The sequence below is a fragment of the Xyrauchen texanus genome, chromosome 8 (genome assembly GCF_025860055.1).
Source record: "Xyrauchen texanus isolate HMW12.3.18 chromosome 8, RBS_HiC_50CHRs, whole genome shotgun sequence".
Lineage (NCBI taxonomy): Eukaryota > Metazoa > Chordata > Actinopteri > Cypriniformes > Catostomidae > Xyrauchen > Xyrauchen texanus.
The window spans coordinates 46,560,851-46,578,173 of NC_068283.1; the positions used below are offsets into that span (position 1 = coordinate 46,560,851).

The following is a 17,323-nucleotide window of genomic DNA, read 5'->3' on the forward strand; positions in this document are numbered from 1 at the left end:
ATCTATCTATTTGTCTTTTAGTCCATTTGTCTGTCTGTCTTTTCATTTGCAAGAGTGAAAAAACTCACATCAAACACACTACACATGAAGAGCGAGAGAGAGAGAGAGAGAGAGAGAGAGAGAGGAGATGGATGAAGTGATGTGGAAATGTTGTGGGTGAAGGAGCAGATCAAACAGACTACGGTCAAAAACAGGACAGTGGAAAAAGAAGGAGAGGGAAAGACTGAGTAAAGGTGTACAAAAACACATTAAGACACGTTAAGGTCATTTACAGTCAAGGAAGTGTGTGAACTATCAAAACACAGAACTGAACTTCAGCAGAAATCAATTCTGGATTACAGAACGCATGAATGACGGAGAGAAAGAAAACACACAGACAGTGTTGCACATGAAGTGTTGCATAACACCTGCGATACACAGGTCACTGTCTGCTTTCACTGTATGGAAAAGAGCAGCGTCAACATTCTATATCTAGCATTTCAGTTTGGTGTTCCAGAGAAAAGATTAAAAAGTCTTACAGATGTAGTACAACATAACTCAGTAAATGATGACAGTTTGTATCCCTTTAACACACAGACACACAGTATTTCAGTACAGCAGGACAGACAGATTAAGAGAGAGAGGAATTTTAGTCTATCGGTTATTTTTAACCCAGAACAGGAACTGCTGTGTTGACTCCACACACACACACACACACACACACACACACACACACACACACACACACACACACACACACCGTTCTCTGGATATTGTGGTCTCTATAGTACTTGTGCTGCTGCTTCAATGTAAGTCTATGGGGTTTTTATGACCAACAGGTGAAAACTGTAAGTTTGATCTGTTAGTAAATTAACAGAGTTTTCATTCATGTCTGTAGTACAAACACTGCAGGACGAGGCACACACTGAATGTTCCCTACTTAGAGATAGAGGTTTGATGAAATCACATACTGTACCTGCAGTATGAGCAATAGTAATGGTGATGCTTAACAAACACCCCTAATGAAAAAGACTTCCGTACAGATCGCTAAAGGTCAAAGGTCATGGTTACTGGGGTATTGGAGCGTCTCCAGTGTCTTTAATGGTTTATAAGTAAAACCTCCATCGTTTAAGACTGCATCTTTTTACACCAACACGCACACACGTATTTTGGTCAAGGTTGTGACAGAGAGCCGCCTTGTTCTACCTTCTTTCCTTCTCTCCACCGGTACCCCACAAAAATCCCAGAAATCCCTGTTATTTCCGTGGCCGTGTTTGTTTGAGAGCGAGCGTTCGGTGAGTCGAGTGTAAACACATGAAATGCCTCTGAACTGACGCTGTGTGTTCTGCAGACAGAGATCACCTCTGTTCACTCGCTCGCTGTGAGATTCAGAACAACAGAGCGCCCTCAAGTGAAGCAAAAATACATATTCTGTTTACATGTCATTTCAAACCCGTATGGCCTTCTTTCACCTGTGGAAAACAAAAGATGATGTAAAATGCCTTTCCTTTATTTCAGGGGCATAGCTACGAGTGGGCCGGGGTGGTCCTGGACCCACCCAAACTAGGCCCAGGCCCACACAGAATATTTAAAATTATTCTCTGACTTTCAATATATATATTTTTACATGGTAAAAAGCAAGAGCAAGAGAACCGACATCCACAGAACAGGAAAACATGACCGACAGGAACCTGACCGGGAAACAAGCAAGACAATATGATATTTAGGGGTCGTTTAGACAACTTAAAACTGAAATCTTTATGCGTTTTGGCTGTTCGTTTACACGACAATGGCGTTTTGGGGCCTGAAAACGGGTTTCAAAGTGCAAGTTGTTGCACTATGCGCACAAGTATTTCAAACCAGCGCGCGAGACATTCAGAACTACAATGGCGGACTACAGGACTGTGTTTGTGCTGCTCAAGATTGAGTTTATTGACGCTTCTCCAGCAAAATGTAGATTTACTGCATCACTACTACGACCAGCAATCGCCATCTTCATTGTTTGTATTGACCGCTCTGCAGAAGAATGCTTATGTGCGCACAGGTGCGTAGTGTTACTTTACAAAGTGACATCGCTAACTACTGGCCTGGCATGCATAATACAGCGTTTTTAGTTGTTTTCGTGGATCTGTGTGAATGGGGATCGCTTTGACAACGTTGTCCGTGAAACTTTTCAAAAATGCAAAGAAAAGACTTTTCCGTTTCTAGTACATCGTTGTCGTGTAAACGTACCCTTGGATAATGAACTGGCACCGGATAGACCACAAAGGGAGATTAAATAAGGAAGCAAACAGGGAGGGTAACAAGGGAAGCAGGTGGAACTAATAACAAGATAAAAGGGCAAACAAAGGGGTGGGGTTATCACTCAAGACAGAGGAGTGGGTGGCAATGAGAAACCAAAACAAAACCAATGACTCACACAAACGACAGACACAAACAATAAACATACGTGCATGCAGCCAGAATGACATGAGAGCAACATGCACTTGTGCTAGAAAACAACAACACTAGAGAACACGTGAACCAAAAGGCAAGCCATGTGCTCAACACAAAACACAGACCAGACAAAACAAAAACAACCGTAAAGGAACTCTACTGTCTTTATTTTGCGAATGCCACAAGACTGATCTCAAAGTTAGAAGAGAAACTCGTTTGGGTCACGATGGCAGAGTAAGAGGTAAATGTATTAAGACTGAAGCAACATCCCATTTTCATTTTATTGCTCCATAAAAACTGAACTAAATATTAGGTCTGATATGACGGTCTCATCTATATCATGCTTTAGTATGTGAAGCCAGAGCCTGGAGACCTAGATCAACCGAGAATGACTCCCAGGAATCCCAATCGATTACCAGCACTGGGCGATTTATGTCCTGTCCGTTGGTGACAATGCCAAACTGTTCGTACTGTGCGTGATTTCCTGCAAGACAGGAATGTCAGTGTTCTGCCATGGCCAGCGATGAGCCCGGATCTCAGTCCCATTGAGCAGGTCTGGGACCTGTTGGGTGAGGGCTAGGGCCATTCCCCCCAGAAATGCTCGGGAACTTGAAAGTGCCTTGGTGGAAGAGTGGGGTAATGTCTCACAGCAAGAACTGGCAAATCTGGTGCAGTCCATGAGGAGGAGATGCACTGCAGTACTTAATGCAGCAGATACTGACTGTTACTTTTGATTTGGACCCCCTTGTTAAGGGACACATTATTCCATTTCGGTTAGTCACATGTCTGGGAAACTTGTTCAGTTTATGTCTTAGTTGTTGAATCTTTTTATGCTCGTACACATATTTACACATGTTAAGTTTGCTGAAACTAAAAGCAGTTTAAAGTGAGTTTATATTCCATAAATATCTATGACATGAAATGTTTGTTCACCATATGTGACTTTACATGTAAGAAATGTGTAACAATGAGCATGCAAATGTGAATTTAATCTTTGCATGTAACACATTGCTGCAAAAATAAATGTACTGTATGCATACAAATGTGCATATCCTGTTTCTGTGTACTAAAAAGCTCAGTGTGATACACAATGTCACGTCTAGATGTGTTTTTGTTCTGTCTTTTATTTTGTTTTGTTATGTCTTTTATTTTGTCAAGTTTATTTCCTGTTTCATGTCATGTGGTTCCCCGGTCATGTGATCATCCTGTTTACCTCCATGTTCATGTGTCTTGTTTTCACTGGTTTTAGGTTATTAGTCGTGTTATCTTGTTTATAGTTCTGTCTGTTCATTGGTCGTCTTGTTACCCATGTCTGCGTATTTAAGCCCTCATGTTGGCCATTGTCTCTGATCAGGTATTGTAACCTGGTTTGCTAGACAAAACTGACATTCTTGTGTAGTACAGCCGTGGCCAAAAGTATTGGCAGTGACATAAATTTTGTGTTTTGCAAAGTTTGCTGCTCCAGTATTTGAAGATTGTTGTTTTCACATGTTTCTATGGTACACTGGAAAACAATGATAAGCGTTTCATGAGTTTTAAAGGCTTTTAATGTCAAAAACACTCAATTTATGCAAAGAGTCAATATTTACAGTGTTGACCCTTGTTCTTCATAACCTCTGCAATTTACTCTGGCATGCTGGATATCAGCTTCTGGGCCAAATCCTGACTGATGGAGATCCATGCTTGACTTATTAGTGCTTGGAGTTGATTAGTGCTTCGGCTTGTCCGCTTGCCTTTTGAGGATTGGCCACAGGTTCTCTATGGGATTAAGATCCAGGGAGCTGCCTGGCCAAGGATCCAAAATTTAAATGTAATGATTTCCAAGTCACTTCATTATCACTCTTGTCTTGTGACATGGTGCTCCATCATGCTGGAAAATGCACGGATCATCACCAAATTGCTCCTGGATCATTGGGAGAAGTTGTTCTTGTAGGACGTTTTGATACCATTCTTTATTTATGGCAGTGTTTTGTGCAGGAATCTGAGCGAGCCCACTCCCTGTGATGAAAAGCAAACCCACACATGGATGGTCTCAGGATGGTTTACTGTTGGCACGACACAGGACTCATGGTAGCATTCACCTTTTCTTCTCCGGACTCTCTATTTTCCAGATGTCCCAAACAGTTGGAAGGGGGATTCATCAGAGAAAATAACTTCTGCTGTCCAATCCTTGTACTTCCTGAAGAATTTCAGTCTGTCCTTGATGTTTTTCTTGGCAAGAAGTGACTTCTTTGCTGCCCTTCTTGACACCAGGCCATTGCTCAAAAGTCTTCGCCTCACTGTGCGTGCAGATGCACTCACACCAACCTGCTGCCAATATAGAGCTCTGCACTGGTGGTGACACGCTTCCATAGCTGACTCCTAAGGAGGAAACAGTCCTGGCACCTGCTGGACAAGCCTTCTTCACTGCAGTTGAACCTCTCTCCTTGAAGCTCTCTATGATCTGGTAAATGGTTCTTTCAGGTGCAATATTCTTTGCAGCAATTTCTTTGCATGTGAGGCCATTTTGATGTACAGCGATGATGGCTGCACGTCTATCTTTAGAGGTAACCATTGCTAACAAGAACACAATGATTGGAAGCACTTCCCTCCTTTTATAGCAATCAGTCTGCTTTTATAATATGACTAGTACTTGTTCACAACAGGTGCTGCTGATATGATTAGTGAAATTATGTTAGCTGGTCATTTTGTACCAGGGCCACAAAACAGTGAAATTTGGGTTTTTGTGACAGTTCTCTTTTTTTTTTTTTTTTTTTTTTGGCCAATGAAGCTTTTTGCAATTATGAAAAATGCATCTGATCACTCTGCACAATAATCTAGAAACAATGTGAATCAACACCACAACAACTGAAGCAGAAAACTTCAGAAACACAAAATGAATGTCACTGCCAATACTTTTGGCCACAGCTGTACAGTAAGCAGTCATGTCAACAATTTGAAACGTGTACATTTGTTTTATTTCAATCATTTCCAGGGTTGACTGCCATGGTGAAAAAATATCTAAACATTTTGACCAAAACGTTTCATTTTGGTGGCATTGGCCAATTTCCTGACAAAATAACCACTGTAGGTTATGAAATTTCGGAAATCAGAATTTTCCCTCCTCCTACTTGAAAATAATGAGAGGAATGCCAATCAAAGTTGGACATCTGACTTGTGAAGTCCGTGTAGATCGATCAGCCTTTGACTTAATTTCCAAGATGGCGGCGACCAACGAGCATATTGTGGGTTGAAAATGAAAGTAGGATATCATACTGATTATTCACTGAAATGACTGGAAGCTTTGTACTTTAGTTTGAGAATAAAGTTGTGATAACATGAAGTATCTGACAGAGACACAGGGTTAATTTGCATGCGCACAGATTTAATGAGCAATTAAGATCAGTGAAAGACATACAGAATCAGTGATAAAATCATACAAAACAAACCAGGCAATTCAAACGATTCAGTAACTTAATAGAATTAAGATGAAACTTTTAATGAACATTGAACACTCAGAGGATGCATGGTTATCATCAACATCAGATGTTATGTTTCACTAGTTACTGTCAGATCTCAGAGTCAATACAATCAGCCTATCACTCTTAGAAGTGGACAGAATATCGGGAATTAAGGACATTTCCTTTTTAAACTATCTGAAGCAGGAAACTGGAAAAGTGGATTCAAACGTAGGGCACTATAACCAACAAACATTTTCCCTTTGTTTAGTTACATACTGTAATTATACTGATAATATTTTCTATTAACCTTGTAGAGTTACAGAAGGAAAGAAAAGAGACACATTCAGCAAGCTCATGAGATGTGAATGTTTAGCTATTACACTTCCACGTTTTAAGTTGGCTGCCCCTCTACATCCTTATATCTTGAATCGAGTTTAAAGGGAATCAATTTCATTTTCAATGATCCTTTTGGCTTTTCCTCGTGAAGCCCCACCAGTCTGAGAGAGGATGAGAGATGGTAAAATAGTTAGTAATTATGTACATATTGATATTCTACAGATTTGTTTCAGGGTTTTTTTCAAAATCCCTTAAGCGAGATTACAATTTCTCACACTAACTCCTCTCTAGAGTTTCGGAGCTACATCCACAAACTCGACAGATCATCAGACTGTTCTGGAATAGTGTCCTACGTCTTATCTAACTGATCGGACTTACGGTTTTCCCACAGTGAGCTAGCTGTCTGTTTGTCTTAATGTAATGTCTGTTTAATTATCAAACTTTTACTACAAGTCAAAATTTTCAGACGAGGCTATGTCAAGCCAACATCAAGCTTTACCTTTGACCTTTCTACACAGCAGTAGTTCCTGTAGTTCTCAGCTGGTTGTTGTAACTCAAAAGTGCAGTTTTCAAAACGAGTGATCTAGATTAGTGTTGTCTCTTAGGTGTGATGGGAATGATAGAAATTGTATAATGAGAGCTAGTACTGAAACATGAGTTTCATTTATGGTTGGTACTACTTTGTTTAAAGAACTGTTTGACCCTAAGGAGACGTTTTCAGGAAGCATGCTGTAATTGCATAATTTGAAAGATGGCTCCCATCTGTACCTGAGGAATTTTTCGTTCGTAATTTTTCTCTGGATCTTCTCCAGCAGTTCCACGGTGGCATCGATGGCAACACTTGAAGCTTTGTCATGCAATGAACCGTGGTTGGATTCACTGTAATCCTTATTTGTGCCATCCCAGCTTTTCCCACGGCCAGTGGTGAAATCTAAAGCTCCTCCATGACTGCACTTCCCTATAAAGAAAGGAAAGTAAGGAGATGGATTTCGTTGTCAGTCTTGGATTGGTAGGGGCGAGATTTTTCCAGAAGGGCCGCTAGCAGGCCGATGCAGATAATCATGTAAAATAAATAAATAAAACGTTGCTAATTAAAGGATTTCCCGCACCCAGCTTTTTCCTCAGTTAAAGATAGAAGGGAAAAAGAAACATTACCTTTTGGTTTCTTTGTCCCAAAGTATCCTGATGTCAGAATCTTATCCTTGATAATGCTATCCAGAAGTTTTGCCCCAGATGAATGATCTGAAGGATTCTCCACACATGTTTTCTTGTCACCTGCAGGGATTAAAACATTTCTTTGCTTAACTATATAAGCACACACAGTGCTGATGAAATGTAGATGGAACAGAAACACACACACACGCTCATATAGACACTTGCGCACCTGCAAGGTTGGTTAGTTGTGTCTTCCGACTGATGAGGGCAGTGTAAGGTTTGTCATTTCCCAACTCTATCCAGTTACTGTGACTGTAGAAATCCTTTCATGTGTCAGATTGAACACGTGTGAGTTAGTAGATCTACAGACTTTCACCGCCGATGTGATTTTGTCTTTTGAGCATTGAAGACTACACGTAGTTTTAATATCTGTGACATCACTATACTATAACTGAAATATCCACGTTCAGTGCACTTTATCAATCTCATTAAGAATGAATGCTTTAATCGTCATTTACTTTCTCGTAAGTAAGAAACTGAACTCACCTGTAAAGTATGCAGGAGTCCCCCAAGTGCCTGCCTTGCATCATCGAATTTCCCACTTGAAGCATGACTGCATATATTTTCTATTCCTTTGATTATAAGTTCTTTCCCACCATCAAATTTCTCACTGTCAAAATGGTGTTTCTCACTGCTGGCGTGCTTAATGTCAATCATCACATTGTGATAGCAGATACTTTTTACACCTGTTTCAAAATTACTTGCATAAATCTTGCGTTTGCAGGCCTTGGCCAGTGTTTTTGTTTCCAACACCTCTGGCTGTGTTCACCGAACATCCCAGACAATAAAACAAGAGAAAAAGTTATAATTATTATAAATATATTCAGAGTCGGATCAGAGCTGCTAACTCAAAGTGTAACATGCAAAAATGGCAATTCATGAAGCTGTATTCTCAGCTGTATGTCTCAGGTGATTCTTTGTGTTTTCCTCTCTCAACATGTTTCAAACAAAACACATTTTCTTGGGAATATTGTTTTTAATTAGTAATAAATGTATATGTTATTCCCGTGTCCTCAGTGTCCCTTTCCATCTTTTGTAATATTCGTGTTGGGCAGTTTCGTGATTACCTCATCCACCAGAAAGTGACTTTGGTGGGAAACAGCCGCACACACATCAGTATGTATTAGCAATGGATTTTCTATTCTGTTTGATTTTGTGGTGTTAGTTGGTTTGTCTCACTCTATAGTATTTCATCCAGTTTGAAAAAACAAAAAAATAAACAAAAAATTAAATATAAAAATTGCATATTAAATGAATTACCACTTGGTTGAGCTGAATAAATTAGGTGTCGTTTTAAAGTTTACAATCTGTAGTTTAAAATGCATATAGTTCATTCTACCAATTCTTAAATAACAATTTTTAATTTGCTGTCAAAGAAGAACGGTTTAATTCTTATCATTTGCAAATTTGTTATCACAACAATCATTTTAAGACTTAAAAAGATGAGATGTCGTGTGTTATATATCGTTGGAAAAGTCTCAATTATTAAACTGCAGTGAGTATTAGTGTATGAAATTCCCCCTTTCACAGAGGAATATAACAAACAGGTGTGTCTTTTTGTATTGTTTTACTTATTACTTCCTGAAACATACATATAACAAAGACAATGACATGATTATAACTTACAGCAGACTGTCCCGATTCAAACGAGCCCAAACACAACATAATATGAGGAGTACATCTTGAAATATTCCTCTTAAAGGTTTACATGATGCATGCACAAGAGTGTGTGTGTGTGTGTGTGTGTGTGTGTGTATGTTTGCAAACACACATCCTTATATGTGTTCATCTAAAGCATTGGGATGCTCTTGAACACTCCATATTTCTGTATTTTGTAGTCTAATCCATTCATTTCCAATGACCGGTCATTTTTGACCGGAAACACAAATGTAACAAAGTGAAATAAAAGCATTTTTTTTTAAAGAAAATTGTACATTTTTTGTGTGTGTTTTCAGATACCATATGTGAACAAAGTCTAGACATTTTATTCCAATTGGATGAAGTAAAAAAAAATATTTTGTCAGGGTCAAAATGACTGGAACAAAACATAAGGGTTAAACAAATTGTAGGATAGGAGGCAAACACACACACAAACAAATATTTCTGTACCTTTTTGAACTCTGGATCCAAACTCTTGCAGACATTTGCAGTAGCTCGTAGGATGGCCAATCTTGTGATCTCTTGATGATTTTTGGATTTTGGTTCTCTCAAAATATGAAACGTCTGAACACCAATCAGAAGACTCAGCAGCAGAAATGTGCTCCTCACTGCCCTCATGATGATGAATGGGAAATGAATAACCCTCAATATCACAGATTTCCTGAAAAATTGAAAAGTCACACAAGAGTCATTGCAGTTGCCACTAAAACTGTTTAACCCATGTAAAACCATATAATGTGAATTGTTGATAATATCTAAGAGTGGATACTTGCCTGAAGAGTTCTTGGAAGTTCAGTTTCCCCCGATCACTTCAGTGAGCTTAATCCTGAGTACGTGTGATGTATGTAAAATATATATACACATTTAAATTGATATCAGAAAATGTAGCTCATTCATTAAAGATATGAGTATTTGCATAGTTCCCATCATGCCTTGCTCAGAATCGTTTGCCTATCCTGATATTATACAGGACATATGGCTGATTTTAAACAATGTGCTATTCTCCATATTCTCTCTTTATGTCAAAGCAGTTAACAGACCTGTACTAAACTGACACCACAACATATCAACAACTCAGACAGTATATCTCAGTGTAATTAAGGGGCAATATTTGCCATCTAGAATTGATTTTCAGGGGCATATTTTCCTTTATGAGGGCATATTTTATAAAACATTGTTTCAACTTTCATGTAAATACTTTAAAATACTCGATCAATCCATTATAAATCAGAGTAATTTGGTTGTTACCTGTAAAATCTGCATCAACTCTTATTTAGTATAGAATAAAATCTATCCGATAATACAAACAAAACAGAAGAATTCATTACGCCTGCATTTTTTACCCCCTCATTTTTGCCTTAAGCCCCCATTAATGTCTCACCTTGGTGCACCTGCTATAAATAGACAATGCTTGTTGATTTTATTTTAATATTTTTTTTAGTAAGCACACTAATTACACAGACGTGCCGACATTAGCAGTAATAGTTTGACCTCATTTTAATACACCACAGTTTTAATGACTTCAATTGTCTTACTATAAAACAGATGATATGGTCTCATTTTACTACAGCATCATTTGTATAATTCTACAAGTACTTGACCACATCATAGTTTTATGACCTTAGATATATTTTACTACTTCATATCCATTGAATTATAATGAATCAAATATTTGAATGAACTGATACTGCAGGAGACGACTCATATCTATGATGTATTTCATTATGTAACACACCAAGACACATGAAAAAGGTATCAAATAATTTTCCAGTTTTAATTGATTGCTTAATTACAATTAAATTCTGTTACAAAGCTTTGAAAGGTTCGGCAAATCTATCAAAGTGCCTGTGAGTTCAAACGAAATGAAAAACATACAAACGGTTTCCTTTAGTTCATTTTGGAAATGTTACATTAGGCAGGTCAGGCCAAACAATGGCTGGACTATGTTAAGAAAACAACATTTGATTAATCAACCGAACAACGAGAAACTGAAGTTTTACCCACTGATATGATGTTTTGTATTGTTATGTATGTTATTGTACATGTCGAAATAAGCACTAAAACACAGATAATGTGGCTTCTCTTACTCCTGTTCTCTCAACCCACCCTAAAATTAACCCATATTAACTACATCACCTAATATTACTCAGTACTTTCTCAAGTACACTGTCAGTGTAACACACACTGAAAGTACACAAACTGAAAAATAAAGTGCAACTGCATTAATACTGGAGCCAGGAACATATTTTATTTTATTTTAGAGAGAATGAGTCACTGACATGATGCTTATTTTCTTTTTGTTTGTTTGTCTGGTTCTAGTTGTTATAAAGTACAAATAAATGTAATTCACACAAAACAATTATTTAATACATTACTTAAATACACATCTACTATGACAAACATGCTTTCAATTTTTTTATAGTTCAAAGTCATTTGGATTTTTTTCCAATTAAAAGGTTTAAGTAGGTGTAACCATCTGGAGACAATAAATAAATATAATGATAATAATTATGATTATAATAATAAACAAATGTCTCATTAAAAGCTCAAATTTTTGACAAATGACAAAACGTTTTGAATAGTCTTTTATTATTATTTCTTTCAAAAATAATCAGTGAAACAATAGTGTTTTAGTATATTGAATAAAATGTTATCAACATTTTTTTAAATAGTCTTAATAAAGAATGAGTGGGCGTGTCAAAATATCTGACTGGTACATTCCACAAATGAACATTCACTTGAAGTTGGAAAGAGAGACATATTGAAGTGGGTCATCTCTTCTTGGGCTCAAATGTCTCTTGTCTGTCGCTCTCTGCAGTGGCTGGAATTTGGGAACTGAAAGTGGGAAGAACTGGGCATCTGACGGCGAGCAGGGTGAAGGAGGTGTTAATTATGGAAGTAACAGTGGGACATTTAGCAAACAGTCGCTCTGAGTTATAGGAGGCAGGAAGTGTGGGCGTCGTTCTCTCCTCGTGTGCTCCTCCCAGGGCTGGACTGGTAATCAGGCATACCAGGCATTTTCCCAGTGGGCCGATGCACTTTGAGGTCGAACAGGGGCAGACTGGCCATCGGGAGAACCATGCGGGCCTGTGGGTCGCCCTCTAAAGGGCCGAATAAGCCGCGATAAGCTAAAATGAGCCGTCGCGTTATGTAGAATGGACCACAAAACAGCGCCGTGATATGCAGAAAAGGACAGCGAACACCCCCCCGCTCAACTATTGGGCCAATTCCTATGTAAAATCCAGGGCCGATTTCTCTTGGCAGTCCTGCACTGGCTCCTCCCCTTTATCTATAGGCCCCTCCCTGCAGGCATGCCCTTTGATTTAAACTACATCTCCATTTTAGAGCCACTCCCACATGATTGGGTCTTTCCGGTGAGGGTTTGTACCTTCTTCACATCCATTACCTTTAAACTCTCAATCCATTGGCTGACATCGGACGCCTCGTCTCGTGAGTTCAACATGTAATTCATGTTTGATTCTATTTTTGTATTTTTTCTTGTCCACATCACTCCTGTGAACAAGCCCTCGATCCATCCACACTTCTTCGAACATATTCTCCTCCTTTTTCTTCCGAATAGGAGACACCACATTAGTGTTTCTACATTGAGCCCTTGCTGTTGGATTTAGTTGTTTATTATAATGCCAACGTGGAAAGCTGAACGTTAGCGACTGTTTACTAACAAAGATTTGTCGTCTTTTAACAGAGGGGGTTTACTCATCAAAATGTCGGACAAGGGCTTGTCTTGCATCTGGATTTGTGCAAGTTGATTTGAGGTAGAACTACCAATCAGTCTTTAAGTATCTTCTTGGAAATAGCCCTAGCAACCACCCCCATAGACTTCCATTCAAAATGGCTCAGAAGGATATCTTTAGGACAGAATTTTGTAGACACTTTTGATTTAATTGGATTTTGATTGGCGATTGGATCTTTTGAGTCAGGTTAGTATTCAGCTAGCATGCAAACCCCTTTGACTTCCATTCAAAATGGCTGAATGTGATATCTTTGGATCAGAATGTTGTAGAGAAATTACAGCTGGCTTGTTTTACATGGGTGAGCAATCAGACTTCAGGTATCATCATGGAAACTACTTAACAATGCACTAGCAACCATTTAGAACTACCTAGCAACAAGCCCTACTGACTTCCATTAAAAATGGCTGAGAGTGATATCTTTGATTCAGAATGTCCTAGAGAAATTACAGTTGGCTTGTTTTACTTTGGTGAGCAATCAGACTTAAGGTATCATCATAGAAACTACTTAACCATGCCCTAGCCACAATTTAGAGCAACCTAGCAAACAAACCCCTTGACTTTCATTCAAAATGCTTAGATGGGGATCTCAGGATCAGAATGTTGTACAGACTTCTGGTTTTGTTCACTGGACTCTGGGTAGCAAGGAGCCTTTTGTCACATTTCTCTGCACCAGATCATTGTGGCGAAATCCAATTTCATTCATTTGTCTCAGGGTAGCAAGGAGCCTTTTGAGTATTACCTTGGAATCTGCCTAGCAACCAGATGTGTTTACCCTAGCAACTAAGTAACAAATCGCATTTCTCTGCACTAGAACCTCATAGAGATTTCCTGCTTCATTAATTTGACTCAAGGTAGCAAGGAGCCTTTTGAGTATCACCTTGGTAACTGCATAGCAACCAGATGGGGTTACCTTAGCAACCAAGTAACAAATCGCATATCTCTTCACCAGAGTATTGGCAATATTTCTGGTTTCATTAATTGGACTCAGGGGAGCAGGGAGCCTTTAAAGCAGGGGTGCCCACACTTTTTTGCGTGATGATCTACTTTTAAATGACCAACTCAATAAGATCTACCAACTAAAAAAACACAGTTTCATTTAAAAAAAGAAAATGCTTGTTGGGACTACTGCATGTATCCCTACATGGAATTAATCTTCTATTGAATAAAAAAATATATAATAATATTCAATGTTGATATCATTCAGTTTAAAACTAAACCCAAAACACCTACAGCACAATAGATTACAATAGCCAGGGCATTTAATTTATTCTGATGACTTGCACTGAATGGAATCAGACAGTTTTGCATAATCCGGGCAGTAGCTACTGGTAGCAGGTCTCAAACACTGCTAGCATCGCAATTTCGCGCTCTGTTCTCAGAAGCCCTTGGAAGGCGCGCATGCGCAAACCTAGTTGTCATGGCAACTGAATACACAAAAATCTCGCCTGGTCAATATTTACTCGTCAAGTGCAAGTCAGACAGAAACTAAAAGAAGGAATTTATTTTTATAAAAATGTTACGAAAGTACATTTACATTTTGTGCGATCTACTAGCATTGCCTTTGCCATCGACTGGTAGATCGCGATCGATGTATTGGGCATCCCTGCTTTAAAGTATGTAAGGCAACCAAGTAACAAATCGCATATCTCTTCACCAGAGTATTGTCGATATTTCTGGTTTCATTCATTGGACTCAGGGGAGCAGGGAGCCTTTAGAGTATATAAGGCCATGTGTCAAGTGTAACTGTAACCCAGCACATGTGCACATGGAACAACAAGACTTCCGGGAAAAACAATGTTCAAACTCTCTCACAATTAAGGTCTACACCTAAGAAAACAAAGACATCACTGTGTGAAAAACCCAGCTTCCTTCTTAACAAACATTTGACCACCTGAGACATCCTGCCATCCACATTCTGCCTGTACAAACTCCGGCTGTTCTCTCTCCCCCTGGTCTCCACCACACGAGCACACACAGACACACAAGATGTACATATGGAAATGTAACAAAGAAAACCATGAAAACAAATAATGTAACTAGGCATGTTAGATATCACTTAAGAGTTATCTGTGCGGCTAGTATAATGTTCTTTTACACATGTGGAGAAAAGCCATATAAAGACTATCAGTTTGAATTATATTGGAGCTTTAATATAGGGTAAACCACCTAGGATAACCAGGTAGGACAACCACTTCACGTCAAGTCAAGTCAAGTGGTTTTTATTGTCATTCAACCATATACAGTTAGTACAGTACACAGTGAAACGAGACAACATTCCTCCAGGACCATGGTGCTACATAAAACAACATAGGACAAACACAGAACCACATGAGACTTCACAGACTAAATAACATACCTATATAAAGTGCACGAGCAAATGTGAGCAAAAAGTACAGTACCGTACAAAAAATACTAACAATGAACAGGACAATAGGCACAGTAAGAGACAGTACAGCGCCGACCAGTACACAGTAGTGCAAAAAGATGACAGTTTCTAAAAGTGCCAAATGTAAACATAACATACAATGAGATAGTGTTCTATGCACATAGCAGTTATTGAGGAAGCAGCCAGGTATAAAGTGTCAATAATTACAGTGCAACTCAGGATCAGCCTTTGAAGAAAGTAGAGACGCTGCTGGGATTTCTTGGTAATAGAGCTGGTGTTGAGGGACCAGGTGAGGTTCTCCAGCAGGTGAACACCAAGGAATTTGGTGCTCTTGACGATCTCCACAGAGGAGCCGTCGATGTTCAGCGGAGAGTGGTCACTCTGTGCTCTCCTAAAGTCAACAACCATCTCTTTTGTTTTGTCCACATTCAGAGACAAGTTGTTGGCTCTACACCAGTTTGTTAGCCGCTGCACCTCCTCTCTGTATGATGACTCGTCGTTCTTGCTGATGAGACCCACCACGGTCGTGTCATCGGCAAACTTAATGATGTGATTCGATCTGTGCATTGATGCACAGTCATGAGTCAGCAGAGTGAACAGCAGTGGACTGAGCACACAGCCCTGAGGGGGCCCCAGTGCTCAGTGTGGTGATGGTGGTGACGCTGTTCCCGATCCGGACTGACTAAGGTCTCCCAGTCAGGAAGTCCAGGATCCAGTTGCAGAGGGAGGTGTCCAGGCCCACCAGGTTCAGCTTTCCAATCAGGTGCTGAGGAATGATTGTGTTGAATGTTGAGCCTCTCGAAGCACTTCATGATGATGGGTGTGAGTGTGACGGTATGGTAGTCGTTGAGGCAGGACACTGAAGACTTCTTTGGCATGGGGACGATGGTGGTGGCCTTGAAGCACGTTGGAACGACGGCACTGCTCAGAGCGATGTTGAAGATGTCGGAAAGAACATCTGCTAGCTGGTCTGCACATCCTCTGAGCTCCCTGCCAGGAATGTTGTCTGGTCCAGCAGCCTTCTGTTTTCCTCACATCAACCGTGGTAAGACAGAGCACCTGTTCGTTGGGAGGAGGGGTGGTCTTCCTCGCCACCACGTCGTTATGTGCTTCAAACCTAGCATTGAAGTCGTTCAGCGCATCTGGAAGGGAGGCATCTTTGTCACAGGCAACTGATGTTGTCCTGTAGTTGGTGATGGCCTGGATGTCCTGCCACATGCACAAGCCGCTGTCCTGGAAGTGACTGTGGATTCTCTGGGCGTGTGCACGCTTTATCTGATAGCCCGGGACCACTTAGGATAACCAGTTAAGTGTAAAGCCATTTAAAGACTAAAATGAATTATTCATTATAATCAATAACCTAAAAAAATATATTAAAAGAAGAATGATCAGAAAGTAATTTGAGCTTTAATCTAAATTAGAGGTCAATTTAGAATTGGAGTCAGATTAATATAAAATTGGAGTCAGATAAAAATAATAATGTAAAGTGTAAATTTTGTAAATTTGTAAAGTGTAAATTAACAATAATTGCTTCATTTCAGTGCTCAGAAAAGACAGACCCTAGCAACCATGTAACAAATCATATATCTCTGCACCAGAACATCATAGACACTTCCGGTTTCTTTCATTTAACTCATAGTAGCAAGGGGCATTTTTAGTATCACCTTGATAACTTCCTAACAACCAGATGGTGTTACCCTAGCAACCAATTAGCAAATCACATATCTCTGCAATAGAACATCGTAGCGACTTCTGATTTTGTTCATTTGTCTCAGGGTAGCAAGGAGCCTTTTCAGTATCACCTTGGTAACTGCCTAGCGACCAGATGTGGTTACCATAGCAACCATATAACAAATCAAATATCTTTGGACCAGAATATCATAGACACTTCCGGTTTATTTCATTTGACTCAGGGTAGCAAGGAGCCTTTTGAGTATTAACTTGGTAACTACCTAGCATCCAGATGGGTTACCCTAGCAACCATGTAACAAAGTCACATATCTCTGCACCAGAACAACGTAGAGTCTTCTGGTTTTGTTCATTTGACTCAGGAGAGCAAGGAGCATTTTGAGTATCACATTGGTAACTGCATAGCAACCAAATCGGGTTCACTTGCA

The 17,323-nt window shown here is 39.5% G+C and overlaps 1 protein-coding gene across 1 annotated transcript; it reads right to left on the bottom strand.

Moving 5' to 3' along the window:
- Positions 1-5,778: 5,778 nt before the first annotated feature.
- On the bottom strand, positions 5,779-9,720 carry LOC127648328 (von Willebrand factor A domain-containing protein 7-like). Its single transcript, XM_052132982.1, has 6 exons — positions 9,516-9,720; positions 7,893-8,165; positions 7,576-7,669; positions 7,347-7,466; positions 6,960-7,149; positions 5,779-6,352 (listed from the first exon to the last, which is right to left on the bottom strand). Exons 1-6 carry the CDS (start codon positions 9,681-9,683, stop codon positions 6,247-6,249), a joined length of 951 nt encoding a protein of 316 aa, XP_051988942.1. The 5' UTR covers positions 9,684-9,720; the 3' UTR covers positions 5,779-6,246.
- Positions 9,721-17,323: the final 7,603 nt, after the last annotated feature.

Excerpts from the sequence above, each read along its gene's own strand:
- LOC127648328 (XM_052132982.1), bottom strand. The coding sequence starts at position 9,683 with ATGAGGGCAGTGAGGAGCACATTTCTGCTGCTGAGTCTTCTGATTGGT. Across the intron at positions 7,467-7,575 it reads ACAACTAACCAACCTTGCAG|GTGACAAGAAAACATGTGTG; the intron begins GTGCGCAAGTGT and ends TAATCCCTGCAG. Across the intron at positions 7,150-7,346 it reads TGGGACAAAGAAACCAAAAG|GGAAGTGCAGTCATGGAGGA; the intron begins GTAATGTTTCTT and ends CTTTCTTTATAG.